The following is a 14006-nucleotide window of genomic DNA, read 5'->3' on the forward strand; positions in this document are numbered from 1 at the left end:
GTCATCCCTCTAGTGGTAGATATTGAAAGTTAAATATTAAGTAACTTTTCTAATTATCAGATGGCGCTGCTATCCCATAATAAACGCAGACGTCAGCTCAAGACCAAGTTACCTTGCAACTTGGACTCGAACTGCTTGAACTTTAAAGTTTGAAGGTACATCTACTTGCTTTATTTCATTGATGGTTTTAGGTTTTCTCCGTGAAGAGTTTGGAGAACATTTCATTATTCAACTCCAGTTTAACGCCTTTTGCGTTTACCGATAACTTACAATGAAAGCAAGATTTACAAGCATCGATATCGTCGCAGCTATAGCTGAAATCAACCTAAAGTGGGTTTACAATTTACTGTTACAACTTACACTTTATTCAAGGAATAATGAAAAACATAATAAAAATACAGATTGATTGGAATGCGAGTCAATCAAATTTATGATGTTGACCACAAAACATATTTGATTAGACTTCATCGTTCTGAAGAAAAGGCAATGCTACTCTTTGAATCAGGAATCAGGATTCATACTACCGATTTCCAGTGGCCAAAAAATCCAGCTCCTTCAGGTTTCTCAATGAAGGTATTCAAAAATATTATAAGCAAATTTAACTTATTTTTCAGCAGTTTTCATGTTGTATGCTAGCTAAGAAAACATCTGAACAATAAGAGACTTGAAATGGCATCCCAAGTTGGTCAAGACAGAATCATAAATCTTCAGTTTGGAACAGGAGAAGCTGCATATCATGTTATAATTGAGCTGTATGATAGAGGCAACATTGTGTTGTGTGATTTTGAGTATGTGATTTTGAACATCCTAAGACCACGGACTGAAGGGGAGGATGTAAGGTTTGTTTGACCACATAGTTCAACTTTTTAAATTATTCAGTTAGTAACATACAATTTTCTATTTCTTTTAAAGATTTCTTGTGAAAGAAAAGTACCCTCTAGAAGGCACTTCTGTAGAAGATTGTATCACCAACACAGAGGTCTTAGAAAATTGGTTGAGTTCAGCAAAAACTGGTGACAATTTAAAGAAAATACTGGTTCCAAAAACAAGTAATTTTTAACCTGAAATATGCCTGAAAATATCTCTAAAAATTCAATTAAGCCAAACCATAATTTTTTTAAATTAGATTACGGGCCAGCCCTGATTGAACATGTGCTACTAGAGTTTGGTTTTCCGCCCAATAGTCGCATTGGAACACAGTTTGATATCACTCGAGATCTTCCTAAATTGCATTTAGCGTTAAAGTCTGCCGATAGCATAATGCAAAATATAGGAAGCATTTCCAAGGTATTTTTTGACAATAAATCTGTCCCATAATGTCCGGAACAAAATAGTAACAATTATTTTGTTATTTCAACAGGGAATTGTTGTTCAAAAGCGAGAAAGCAGACCAACACCTTCAGGAGAAAACCAAGAATTTTTCACTAATCAAGAGTTTCACCCTATGCTATACAAGCAACATGAATCACATCCGTTCATTGAGTTGCCTAGCTTTAATCAAGCAGTTGATGAATTCTTTTCAAAAATGGAAAGCCAAAAGCTTGACCTTAAAGTAGTTCAACAGGTGCGTGCTCTTGTTTTATTAAAGATATCAAAATAGGAGCTTATGATATTAAATAAAATATGTATTGATTCCAGGAACGAGATGCTATGAAAAAGCTTGCTAATATCCGACAAGACCATGAGAAGCGATTAGCTAATCTTCATCACGTTCAGGAAATAGACGAACAAAAAGCTCGTTTGATAGAGATGAACCAACCTTTAATTGATCACGCTATCCAGGTTGTTCGTTCAGCTTTGGCTAATCAGGTTTCGTGGAAGGAAATCGACGAATTGGTAGAAGAAGCTACTCGTAAAGGCGACCCTGTTGCAAAAATTATAAAGAAATTAAAGTTATCTACAAATCACATCAGTCTTATGTTGAGGTTGGAATTCTTTTCTTCAACGTGTTTTCGACAAACATCTTTATTTTGTGTGTGAAATTATCATAATGTATTTTATATTATCTAAAGCCACCCATATGAAGAGCAAGATTCTGACTCGGAATCGGACGAATCCTACAAGCCGCAACTAGTAGACATCGACCTAGATTTAACTGCTTTTGTAATATTTGTTTTCAGTTGTTAAACCATTGCCAAGATATTAAAATTTTTAATTTTTTTTTTAACAGGCAAATGCCCGCAAATACTTTGGCGAGAAGAAAAATGCGTCAAAAAAAGAGCAAAAAACAATTGAATCGTCTCATAAAGGTAAGTGATTCGGTGCTGTTTTCCAGGAAATAGTGGTGGTAATTAACGTATCATTTATTTTGAATAGCTTTCAAATCAGCAGAGAAGAAAGCTAAACAGACTTTAAAAGAATCTGCAGCCATAGCGACAATCCGAAAAGCCCGCAAAGTTCTTTGGTTTGAAAAATTCTATTGGTTCATCAGCTCGGATAACTACATTGTTGTGGGCGGTCGCGATCGCCAACAAAACGAACTGTTGGTCAAACGTTATTTGAAAGCCGGAGATATTTACGTCCATGCTGACTTGCACGGAGCGTCCAGTGTCATCGTTAAAAACGTTTCAGCATCTAATCGTATTCCACCACGCACTTTGCAAGAAGCCGGATTGATGGCAGTTGGCTACAGGTAGTCAATTATTCGAAGTCTGTCGTCGAATAGCTTAAATTATTTTTACACCTAATTGTTCTAATTCTACATTTCTCAATGCATTATTCAAGTGCTGCATGGGAAGCCAAAGTAATGACTACAGCTTGGTGGGTCGAGAGTTCGCAAGTCAGCAAGACTGCTCCATCAGGAGAATATTTAACAACTGGATCTTTCATGATTAGAGGAAAGAAAAATTTTCTCCCTCCTTTACCTATCGTTCTTGGATTCGGACTTCTTTTTCGGTTGGAAGAAAGCAGTATTGCAAGGTAACAAACAAGCAACTAAAATTGTTCTTGCGTTATGAACTTTTCTTATTTTAAATTCGTTAAAAGGCATTTGAATGATCGGAAGCCTAAAGCACTGGATGATGAATCACCTATTTTGGACACCGAAACCGTGGATGAGCCTGTTTCGTGTTCAAGTGACTCTGAAAGTGATGGAGATGAAAAAAATGATTATGCTAAATGTAAAAAAATTAGAAAAATTCATATATATTTGTGAATGTGACTTAATTTTATGTTACAGCGATAGAAAATGCCCGTGCTTTGCTTAGTTTATCTCGTGTTACCGACAACGCAGAAGTGGCCTTCCCCGATACTGTTGTAGATATGAGCACATCATCAGGAAACCGTAACAAAATTAAAGCTCTGAACGAAGATGAATCGTACACCATAATTGGAGATGTACTGACCATAAACAAAACTCAAAGAGATGGCAAAGTAAAAGAGGAACCAATCAAGTTAAACCAGTCGTCTAAGAAAATGACAGAGTCGATTACTCAAGAAACGGAAGGTGAGAAAAATCAACAACCGACTTCGAAGAGGGGACAAAAAGGAAAAATGAAGAAAATAAAAGAAAAGTACAAGGATCAGGATGAAGATGAGAGACAACTCAAGATGGAGCTTTTACAGGTATTTCTATAATTAACTTTTTTTTTCAAAAAGAAATCTTTCTTATGTATTTAAAAAATGTTAGTCCGCTGGTCCCGCTAGAGACAAAGGAAAGAACAAGAACAAGAAAAAAGGAAAGAATACTGAAACGAAGAAAGTTGTCTTCTCAAAGTCTACCGTCCCAGGATTGAAAAAGGAAGAAATTCTCGTAGAGACAGAGGCAGTTCCAGTAAAAAGTGATGAAACGCCAGCCACTCAACAGCCAGCAACGGATGGGCAGTTGGCAACAGAACAGATCGTACTGCTAATATTACTTTTATAAACATAACAATGGAATTCAATTAATTATTACTTAAGGAGGAAAATGCTGAAGGAGACGGCATAGATGAGGATGTTGATCAGCCCGTTATCACAGATACTGATATTTTGAACGCAATGACAGGAATTCCTCAACTTGAAGATGAATTACTTTATGTCATCCCGGTTGTAGCACCGTATTCTACTTTGATGCCCTACAAGTATTGATAGCAGAAGAATTACCATTATAATTATTTTCTAACAATATCTGTTTGCCCTTCAAAGATATAAGGTAAAAATCCTACCAGGACAAACTAAACGAGGAAAGGCATCCAAGACGGCAATGTCGGTTTTCTTATCGGATAAAACTGCGACCAACAGGGAAAGGGATCTTATTAAGAGCTTGAAAGATCAAGATGTTGGACGTAATTTCCCTGGGCGAGTCAAGTTAGCTATACCCCAGTCTCTGAAGCCAAAAAAATAATTGTTACAATGGGAAATTCACTTTTCAAAAAGAATACACATTTTGTCATTTTGATCGAATTTGTATTTCAAAGAAATAAATCGCCTGTTGGAATGGAAAAAGTAAAAATTTTTTAATTGTTTTGAAGATTTTTTTCATGTGTACTTCAGCTGAACTTAATCTCCATAATCTTATAGGCTTTTAACATTCATTGTGATTTGTGATTATTTTTGGATAGGGGACGCGTAATCTAGAAAATGAAAATAATTGTATAGCGTAGCAGCGTGGAGGCCATTTGCAAATGCAATAATGTGTGCATTGTCACTATAAATGATCTAATAAGACAAGTTGCAGAGTTTTCAAAAAAGTATTTGAAAAGAAGCGAAATAAAAAACTAGAGCATTTCCAAATCGTTATTTAAAATTCATCCACTTCTGACTTCTTTTTCGATAATTGCAAAACAAAATATTGATGGCCAATTAATTGTTCATTTTAGGTTTTATAAAAAATGCATCTTCCCTAATTTTGCTTCTAAATCTTTAACACGAAGTACACTGGATTCATTAAAATAAAACCTGAAATACAAAGTAAAAATTCTAGACTCCGAAAAATAATCCTGGAATCCTGTTATTTAGTCAAATTATACAGTATCTTATCTTAAAAACAAACATAAGAATATCAAACAGATTTTATCTTAAACAAGTCTCGTTTTGCTCTTTCTGTACTTATTAGATGCTTACGTTCTCTCGGCGTATCTCTCAGCTTATCGTTCCTATCCCATCATTGCATTTTACAGCAATGTACTCCGGAATTCTGTTGCCGCCGTTTATGTCGCAGTATCGCAGGTGTAATTTTTCTCTGTAATACAAAATTTAATTTGACATTATTTTACCACATCACTCTTTCTCCAGGAATTCTGAGGTCACAATTTTTCTCATCATAGTCCATTAAAAAAGATAAATTAATTATTCAATTTTCAAGAAATCATTTCAAGATTACGGAAGACGAAACGTTCTGCCAAAGTCGAGTTTGTTTTTTGGTTTCATGTTGGCGGCGTCGCCGTATCGAAAAGCTGCAATGAAAGTTAATTTCTTGCTTTCAGTTGCCCGACTCTGTTGATCGGCTTGTAGTCTAGCTGGTAGTTATTTTTCACCGCTGGAATTTTGTTTTGAGATTTTTTGTTATTCAAAATTTTTTGTGAGTAGACATAATATTTAATTTTACTAATAATTTAAATTAGAATTAACAAAGTTTTCCATATTGTCACCAGTTTTGATCAATTACGTCAATTACGTCATCATGACATTAGATATGTTTGGTACCCCGAAGATGATTGTGCCGTTCGAGTGGATTTTGGAGAATGTCGATGAAAATCCGACCACAATTGCGTCAAAAATGATTTTGTTAAGAGGAAGAAAAGTGTTCCGTGTAGGTTTAAAGAACCTCGCCAAATCACCCGTTTTGTTTTTCGTGGCAATTAATCTCAGCCAAATCGGAATGAAAGTAGAAGACGTAAAGTACGGAATTCAAGGTAGTTGCATTGGCTCAGCAACGATGAGGGAAATGAAGAATGAGGATATCGGCGAAGAAGGAAGTCTGCAGCTATTCACCATTACACTTGAGGAGAAGGTCCTTGGAAACTACACGTTTGTGTTTCGAATTTGCATCAAAGGAACTGATCCCGGCTATTCCTATCAACTGTGTGATCGACTAGCCAAGGATCAATTATGGACTGCTTTGACATGTCAACAGAATCTGGCGGACGTCGAATTAATCGTGAAAGACAAGACATTTTTCGTTCATAAAGCCATCCTTGCTGCCCGCAGTCAAGTGTTTGTAGATGAATTTGAGAAAATACCACTAGTAAAAGACGGTTCTCATCGGATCAAAATCGATAACGTGGAACCTAAAACTGTGGAGAAATTCCTTCACTTCATTTACACGGGCGAGTCGATAGGAACGTTGGCGGATGAAGAATTACTCAAGTTAGCTGATAGATACGGACTGACAACTCTGATCATTTTATGCCAAGATGCTCTGAAAAAAATTGATGCCGTGCAAATGGGTAACCTCATGAAACGTTTAAACAGCAATGACGAAGAAATTTCTTCTTCCAAAATCATGTAATATTATGTTACCTTTTTATATACCCGAAAGGTTCAATTTTCAAAATTTTATTTGTTTAATTTTCCCTTTATTTAGTCCTGAAAAAGATATGGACATTTTTTTTGATCGAACGACGCCTACCTTTCGATGCACTTCGCGGTTATTATCATCTCATACCGGACAATCAAAATGTGTGATGCAATATCAAAATGAAAATATTTTTATCGCTTACTTAACTGCTGGGAAAAGAGCTTCAATGAGTTCAATCACTACCGGTACCGGTTGGCCTGTAAATAATCGCTACGATATTATTTGTAAACCTGAGATTAATTTATCATGCGCTAATCATCGCAACTTTGGCTTGAAAATTGAAGATGCTTATTGCAACATACAGGGCGACAACCAGTGGTTAAAAATGGAATCGAAAAATTTTCAGAAAAACGTACAACTGCTACACTTCAACGTACAATCAGGGTCGGATTTTGATTGTAGAGAACAACATGAACGTCCAGTCAATTTCGACATCAAAGTCGTTAGCACGATCGGCAATTATTATTATGAAATTATGGATAACGCTTGGTCGACAGATTTTTGGGCTGCCGCTACAAACCAGAAGTTGACTGATGTCGAAATCTTTGTTGGAACTGTTAAAGTGATGGAAGCTCACCGAGTTATCCTATGCGCTCGCAGTCCTGTCTTAAAAGCAACTTTATTGAGCCAGATCACTAACACAAAGAAATCCATCGTCAAATTTGAGGCGGAATTCGATGTTAAAATTGTGAAACATTTTTTGAATTTCCTTTACACCGGCTCTTTGAAGACGAGTGCCAGCGGCCAACAACTTAGTAAAATGGCCACAATGTACGAAGTGGAGACTTTAAAAAATGTGTGCCAGCAGCTAATTAACGCCAACCCACCGGATGCAGAAGAACTGACCAACTTTCTTCTTCAGCTATAATCGCCGAGGTTAATTGAGTTGCCCGAGCTGCTATATTTCTTTTATTGAATATTCTACAATTTAGTGTATCTTGATCGAGCTGAAATACAGAAATTTAATGTCTTCTTTTGAAAACATTTATGATTCAAATTGAACTACCGTCTAATACAGAATACTGAAAAAGAGATTTTATGCTGTTCTATAATATTTTATGTAACGCAGCTGCATTCAGCACTTTACGGGCAGCAGAAGGTGACCTGACGTAATGCATCCACTCTTCTATGATTAAATTGCACATCAAATAGGGAAATTCAAATCACAGATGCGTATACAGCCGGACAAAACGGGTACTTCAATTATTGTCGGCTCATCTCCGCCGGCAGTTGTTTATATATTCACATCTATTATCGGTTCTGTTCTATTCTGTTCTATTATCGCAATTGTAATAAGCGTGCTCTAACTTTCATTTGAGTTTTTCGTGTGAATACACGTCTTTTAAAGCCTGTTATTTGTACACATTTCCCCTTAAATTAAATTTACTAAAGTATTACAGGTATAAAGTAGCTCTATCACCCTTTTGTTCTCGAAGTGTTGCGTTTCGCTGATTAAAGTTTAATTTTTAAATCGATTCGAAAATGTCGTTTGAGTTCTATTTCGCTGAGAGGGCCGCTGTTCTGAAACTAAGCTATGCTTTGCCCACATAGGGGGAGGGGAAGGGAAACGAAAAAAACGGGAAGAAACTGACGGATGAATATAACAATTGTATAAATACCACAAAAGTCAATCTAGCAACAAAACTTTAGTTCTGTGTCTGAACTGTTCTGCTTAGTTTACCAAGTCACTCACTCCCAACGTGTGGCGCAATAAGCGCTTTCAGCGAGAGCTGATTCCGCTTCGAATTGATACCCTTTTTTCCGAAATTATTGGAGTTTTATTTAATTTATTAGATTAAATATGATTGAATAATGTGGTTAAAATAGCGAAGTTTAATATTATTGCCAATTAATCCAGTTTTATTCAAGGAATATTTTTAAAACTGAGAAAAAAGTGTTGTCTTAGGATGATGCGAACTTCCGTTGGGACTCGCAGGCTATATAAGGGAGTCGCTAAATACAGTGAACCAAACCATATTCTCTCGTATACATTCACGAAACCATGAATTCTGCGATTGAAAAGCCTTTGTCCCGAAAAATGGGATTTGGATACCGTGGCTTTGGCGGCACTTCAATCACGGCCGTGATTTCCAAACATGAGATCACCCAACCAATAGCGGCTGTGAATCAAATCAATCACCCGAAAGAGTTTAATATCTCTACCAAAGTGTCAACGGGTAAGAGTAATGTTATCCAAGCTCTCCCTGGAACGAAAAAGAACTTGGAAGATTTGAAACCAAAACCTTTCCGGGCCAAACCAGTTCCCTTAAATCATTACAAAGAGCCCTTCCGGCCGGAGTTGCCTAGCCAAAAAGGCCGCCAGAGTGCTCCAAAGGAAGAAACCAATCTCGGATTAGTCAGTCGTATTCTCAAGCCGAACAAACCGGATGATGAGGAAATGGCTGTAGAACCTGTTACCAAACATGATATTACCCGACCAATGGCGGCTGTGAACCGGACCAATCATCAGAAAGAGTTTAATATCTCTACCAAAATGCCGACGGGGAAGAGTAATGTTATCCAACCTCTCCCTGGAACGAAAAAGAACCTGGAAGATTTGAAACCAAAAGCTTTCCTGGCCAGACCAGTTCCCCGACATCATTACAAAGAGCCCTTCCGGCCGGAGTTGCCTAGCCAAAAGGGCCGCCAGAGTGCTGCAAAGGAAGAAACCAATCCCGGATTAGTCAGTCGTATTTTGCACTCGATAGTTGACCCGATTCTCAAGCCGAACAAACCGGAAGATGAGGAAATGACTGTAGAACCTGCTAAGGAAGAAGTGAACAGCACTGAGAGTGACCTGACAGTTTCAGAGACGGCTGAACCACTAGCTACTATAACGGAACCAGAAGTGAAAGGTGTTGATGAACAGCCAGAAGGAGAGTCCGATGGCGTCGAGGATTCTGATGAGCCCGATGTCACCTCTACCATAGTCTCAATATTACAATCCTACCAGGAACCGGATGTGATCACGCCTATACAGACTTTAAACGAGCCTTATGCTTTTCCAAATAGCAGATCCGACACAGTCGACATTCCAGATGAAGTTGAAAAAGGCGAGCAGCAGTCGGGGATGAATTTACAGGAAGAAAGTGACATAGTGGATGGCGTTTCTTCGACAGACTACCTGAAAGCGTATCTTGAAATGATGGAAATGGTGAAACCCCGACGTAAACCAAACGTGATTGGAGTAACCAAAAAGGAGAGGGAGAAGGAAGCAGGGACACTCCATGCTGTAAATAAAACCCCTGGATTTGGGTCCAAAGCGGAACGAATAAGGAAAGCTCAAGAAAAAAAGAAGTTGAAACTGGAGAAACCGAACGCTGTTGAGAATCCCGTTTAGAAGTTACCGGAAACCGAAAGAGAAAGTGGCCGGAGGAAATAATATTATATAAACAGAAATACTACTTGTCGGTTCTGATACAAAATATTCAGAAACTCCGCCGGAAAGATTTTATCAAATCAGCACCTTTCTCTCTCACCATAATCTGCGATCGAATTCAAATTCATTAAAATTAAACCTGGAATACAAAGTTAAAAGTCGAGTGAATGATCTTATTTTTACTGCTGGAGCGTCGTTAGTATTGCAGGAAGGTATACGTTGGGCAAATGGAACAATCGACGACTTGCAGATTGCTCACACCGTAGACTCAGAGTTCAGGATCGACTACGGACGTTGGGTTTCCGGTTGGTCCCATTTCGGCGGTTCCAGATGGATGATAGATAAATATTTAGATAGATATGCGTTCTGTAAGGTGTTTCCTGAACAGCGAGGTAACCGCCAACTTCTGTTGTTTCTAGACTCTGAAAATAAAAACTGGTGACAAGATTCTCTAGAGATAGTACTGCCCTTCTTCCCTAAAAGGTAAAGGCGGTAAAGGGGTACTCGCGGTTGGGGAAAAATTCAAAAGCTGTCTAAAAAGAAAAAGCAACTAGTAGTCCCGCGGTTCAAATTCACGAGACGACGGAGACGCGCAATTCAAAAATGACAAAAGCCATTAACCTGAAAAAAGCAACAACTTCCCTCCCGTATCCAAAAAGAATGGAAAATTAACAACAACGTCCAGCTTATAAGTATACACAAAAATAAAAAATTAATAAACAAAAACTATATGGCCAAGATAAGATAATTTTTTTTTTTAAAATGTGATGTACTTTACCAAGACAAAAATTTGTACGGGTACGTCACTAATCCAATACAATTGCAGTTAGAAAAATAAAAGTACCTGAAAACTAGTGAAATGCCTAAAAATTGGTCAATATAAAAATATCTGACAAAACCGCAAAAAAAGCTTTGTTATTACGAAGCTTTTAATCCTTTGAAATGTTGCACCAGTACGCATTTAGCACTACCAACTTCTCTCACGAGCGTAACGACACATCACGACACAACTAATTAAAGGAGTAAAAAAGATGTCTGCAACAGAAAGATTTTAACGTTGCATTGGATACTATTAATATGAACCCACTCCTTTTCATCTTTCCAAGCGGCTTTTGACGCCAATTACAGAAGGGCAAAATTCTCTCCACTTGATGAGTAGTTTAAAAATGTTTAAAATGTGCGCCATATTTTGTGGATTTCGCCATCTATCGGTCGAAATTACACTTTTAATGAACTGTTTTGTTTTTGACAAGCATGTCGGGCTTGTCGGCTCTATCAGCTCTATTATGTATTGCAATGCAAATGGAAAGTTATTTTTGTATTTTTGTATTTCCTACCTTTATGCAATCTACACGCTATCATTCGTTTCGTGTGCCCAGAGAAGCTAAAACTTACAATTCGTCATGTAAGTTCCATTTAATACCGCATACTTCAAAATTGTCAGGTTTCAAATTTAATTATATCATTTTTCAGATCTCATCTTAGAACATGGAAAAAGACAAAGTGATGATAGTAGCCCTTCATGATAAACCTGATCTAACAGAAGATTGTGCTAAAATTCTGAATGAGGAGTGGCCCCGAAGTAAAACAGCAAGGTTTGAAGCTTTATTTACATTCTATTATCCAATGCCTCTGTTGCTACAAAAGTAATGTATTTCTTAAACTAAGGATGAGAACAATTGAAAACTCAAATCCTAACCTTCCGATTTCTCTGTTGTTAATAAAAAACACACAACAAAATAAAGATGAGGTAGTTGGACATGCAAAGATCTCAAGATTACCACTAGTGCCAGGAACATGTTTGATTGAGTCAGGTATAAACATAGCGTGTAACTGTCTAGCCAATAATAATTTGAATTAATTAACAAAATTTTAATCCAACAGTTTTAGTAAATCCAGTCAATAGGGGAAAAGGTTTCGGTAAGCTGCTTATGGAAGAATGTGAGAAACTTGCAACTCAGTTTCGATTTTCATGGGCAATACTTTCCACTCATGATAAACAGGAATTTTATCGGAAATTAGGCTATGAATTTTGTCAGCCAGTATGCCAATATGGCGCGCCTCCATCAAGCGCATCACATTTAGTAAGTTGGTGTTAGATTAGATCTATTCAGAATTTACAAAATTGTTATCAATACATTTATATTTAAGTTAGAAACAACTCAACCTAATAAAGCCTCGGAGACGGTCAGTAAAACAGCACCTTGTGAGGGATCGGTCTTAAAAACTAAAACCGCATTTCCACAGCCGCCACCTTTACCGGAGTTTACTAATATTTCTGTTCCCGCTAAAAAAGTATACATGAAAAAATCTCTAAAGCAATAATATAGTTTTTCTATCTATTCATTCCACGTGAGTGGATATCAACCGTGTTAATCGATTTTTAATTTAACTTGCATATGGAAATGACGTTCGACATCTTGTTATTTATTCACCGTTTATTCAAGCTCTTTAATATAACTTTCTCTGTTAGTCGTCGCTTTATCAAATAAGAAAAAAAACATTGCCGTCTTGTATGCCTTTCCTCGTTTATTTTGTCCTGATAGGATTTTTACCTTAACAACAAAGAAAAAAGACTTTTCATGAAATTTAATATTATACACTGGAAAACTCTTTTCCTGTTGTTCCGGCAACTACACCATCCCTTCCGTCGTAATGCTACCTTACTCGCTTTTTGGAGGGAACTGACATAATTTATTTATATGTTATGGAATAGAATACAATTGATTTAAGGCATCAACTTTATATTTTTCTCCAAACATGCTAGAAGGATTAAATAAATTAGGAAATCGAAAATCGGCGTTATTTTAATAAATAGGAGTTTTAAGGAATATTTGAAGTACTATATTTCATCACGATGAAGGTGATATACTTAATTGTTCCAAATCAAGAACAGGATTACAGGAAATATTGAACGGCGAACGGGTGAACTTTTAAACAAGGTAAAAATAAGAAAGGTGTAGTGTAATTTCAAACCCATCGATTCAGTGATCTATTGGTCGATTTAAAGTAAAGCATAATAAAACAATAATATGAACAGTTTATTTGAACGCTGACGCACAAATACTTGGAGAAGGGGGATGGTTGCAATTAAAACAATTTAACATACAAGAATTAGTGCGGGTAACTATAATAGAAAGAAAGGCACACTTATAGATGTAGAAGACACAAGTGATATGGGGTTACAGCTTTTTCTGTACATCAGAATCAGGTGAAAACAAAATGGACTTACTTACGGCATTTCACGAATTTTTAAATAATAATTTTTGTTTATCCCATGCATGTAGAAACAGTTTTCTTTACTAAATCTCGGGCGTACGGAATGTACGATAAAGAGTACCAAGTCATGGCCAGGAACTGAATGATACAGAATACAAGGGCAAGCCCGCTCTTTTTCCACTAAAAACAACAACACATTAATTATTGGATAATAAAATAATCTAGTATAGATGGGGTTCTTACCAGGAATGCAGAGAGGAGAGTTAGAATAAGGCAAACAAATACCAAAACTGTTGCCACTACTCTAGTGGGAGAGAACATTTTTTTGCATTGGTTTATTGGGCCCATCAAAAAACAGGTGCTGAAAATAGAAAAAGATGCTTAGTAAGAAAATGTTGTGTACAATGATTATTTGGCATTTTAATTAGTACCTGACAAGAGCAACAAGGTTTCCGGTAGTGTAAAACACAGAAAATGCAACAAGTCCTCTACTGCCAAAAAACAAGCAAACAGAGCCAATGATGGATAAAACTATTCCAATAACGAAGCAGGCAATGAATCCTTTGACACGTGTACCCCATCCCAACGAAGAGGACTCGACCACCTATAAGAATCAAAGTACGTGGACCAACTGTTGCACCAACAAGTCGTTTTTTTGCATGATTTCAAGCAATTTGTTTTTACCTGAGCAACAAAGCCTCTTTCTTCGTCTCCACCATCATTCCCACTAAGAGCACGTCTCAATTTGTCCATCATTGGTCCAAGTGATCAGATTCAACACAACAATATTAGCTTAACAGGGCGTGCGATTTTGACAGCAATCACGAATTTTTTTGTCCGGCTAAGGATGATGACAGGTGTTGAATGTATCGAGTTCTTAGAATGACCGATAGGTGGCCTGCGATACCA

The 14006-nt window shown here is 37.0% G+C and overlaps 4 protein-coding genes across 5 annotated transcripts; 3 read left to right on the forward strand and 1 right to left on the reverse strand.

The window, feature by feature from the left end:
* Positions 1-86: 86 nt before the first annotated feature.
* Positions 87-4378, forward strand: LOC124335767 (nuclear export mediator factor NEMF-like). Its single transcript, XM_046789214.1, has 16 exons — positions 87-330; positions 402-573; positions 637-839; positions 913-1049; positions 1127-1287; positions 1361-1564; positions 1639-1925; positions 2013-2103; positions 2171-2249; positions 2317-2632; positions 2725-2919; positions 2986-3119; positions 3179-3564; positions 3629-3841; positions 3901-4061; positions 4126-4378. The coding sequence occupies exons 1-16, from the start codon at positions 272-274 to the stop codon at positions 4322-4324; spliced, it is 2997 nt and encodes a 998-aa protein (XP_046645170.1). The 5' UTR covers positions 87-271; the 3' UTR covers positions 4325-4378.
* A 688-nt stretch (positions 4379-5066) lies between these two features.
* Positions 5067-7475, forward strand: LOC124338161. 2 transcript variants are annotated; one of them, XM_046792235.1, is made up of 4 exons: positions 5067-5148; positions 5215-5500; positions 5574-6426; positions 6506-7475. In XM_046792235.1, exons 3-4 carry the CDS (start codon positions 5603-5605, stop codon positions 7365-7367), a joined length of 1686 nt encoding a protein of 561 aa, XP_046648191.1. In that variant the 5' UTR covers positions 5067-5148; positions 5215-5500; positions 5574-5602; the 3' UTR covers positions 7368-7475. The 2 variants fall into 2 exon arrangements, with proteins under 2 accessions (XP_046648191.1, XP_046648189.1); XM_046792233.1 differs by having other exon boundaries at positions 5067-5500.
* Positions 7476-11130: 3655 nt separating this feature from the next.
* Positions 11131-12614, forward strand: LOC124336835 (N-alpha-acetyltransferase 80-like). Its single transcript, XM_046790653.1, has 5 exons — positions 11131-11283; positions 11352-11473; positions 11547-11692; positions 11763-11962; positions 12030-12614. The coding sequence occupies exons 2-5, from the start codon at positions 11367-11369 to the stop codon at positions 12201-12203; spliced, it is 627 nt and encodes a 208-aa protein (XP_046646609.1). The 5' UTR covers positions 11131-11283; positions 11352-11366; the 3' UTR covers positions 12204-12614.
* A 290-nt stretch (positions 12615-12904) lies between these two features.
* Positions 12905-13951, reverse strand: LOC124336836 (vesicle transport protein SFT2B-like). Its single transcript, XM_046790655.1, has 4 exons — positions 13782-13951; positions 13529-13701; positions 13341-13458; positions 12905-13277 (listed from the first exon to the last, which is right to left on the reverse strand). The coding sequence occupies exons 1-4, from the start codon at positions 13851-13853 to the stop codon at positions 13149-13151; spliced, it is 492 nt and encodes a 163-aa protein (XP_046646611.1). The 5' UTR covers positions 13854-13951; the 3' UTR covers positions 12905-13148.
* Between the last annotated feature and the right edge of the window lie 55 nt (positions 13952-14006).

Source organism: Daphnia pulicaria, chromosome 4 (assembly GCF_021234035.1).
Source record: "Daphnia pulicaria isolate SC F1-1A chromosome 4, SC_F0-13Bv2, whole genome shotgun sequence".
In the NCBI taxonomy this organism is placed as follows: Eukaryota; Metazoa; Arthropoda; class Branchiopoda; order Diplostraca; family Daphniidae; genus Daphnia; species Daphnia pulicaria.

Bases quoted from the DNA above. Each gene is read 5' to 3' on its own strand.
- LOC124335767 (XM_046789214.1), top strand. From the start codon at position 272: ATGAAAGCAAGATTTACAAGCATCGATATCGTCGCAGCTATAGCTGAA. The intron at 1,288-1,360 runs GTATTTTTTGAC...TTATTTCAACAG, and splicing joins ATATAGGAAGCATTTCCAAG to GGAATTGTTGTTCAAAAGCG. The intron at 2,104-2,170 runs GTAATATTTGTT...TTTTTTTAACAG, and splicing joins ACCTAGATTTAACTGCTTTT to GCAAATGCCCGCAAATACTT.
- LOC124338161 (XM_046792233.1), top strand. From the start codon at position 5,603: ATGACATTAGATATGTTTGGTACCCCGAAGATGATTGTGCCGTTCGAG. The intron at 6,427-6,505 runs GTAATATTATGT...CCCTTTATTTAG, and splicing joins ATTTCTTCTTCCAAAATCAT to TCCTGAAAAAGATATGGACA.
- LOC124336835 (XM_046790653.1), top strand. From the start codon at position 11,367: ATGGAAAAAGACAAAGTGATGATAGTAGCCCTTCATGATAAACCTGAT. The intron at 11,474-11,546 runs GTTTGAAGCTTT...TCTTAAACTAAG, and splicing joins CCCCGAAGTAAAACAGCAAG to GATGAGAACAATTGAAAACT. The intron at 11,693-11,762 runs GTATAAACATAG...TTAATCCAACAG, and splicing joins AACATGTTTGATTGAGTCAG to TTTTAGTAAATCCAGTCAAT.
- LOC124336836 (XM_046790655.1), bottom strand. From the start codon at position 13,853: ATGATGGACAAATTGAGACGTGCTCTTAGTGGGAATGATGGTGGAGAC. The intron at 13,702-13,781 runs GTAAAAACAAAT...TGATTCTTATAG, and splicing joins AAAGAGGCTTTGTTGCTCAG to GTGGTCGAGTCCTCTTCGTT. The intron at 13,278-13,340 runs GTAAGAACCCCA...TGTTGTTTTTAG, and splicing joins CTCTCCTCTCTGCATTCCTG to TGGAAAAAGAGCGGGCTTGC.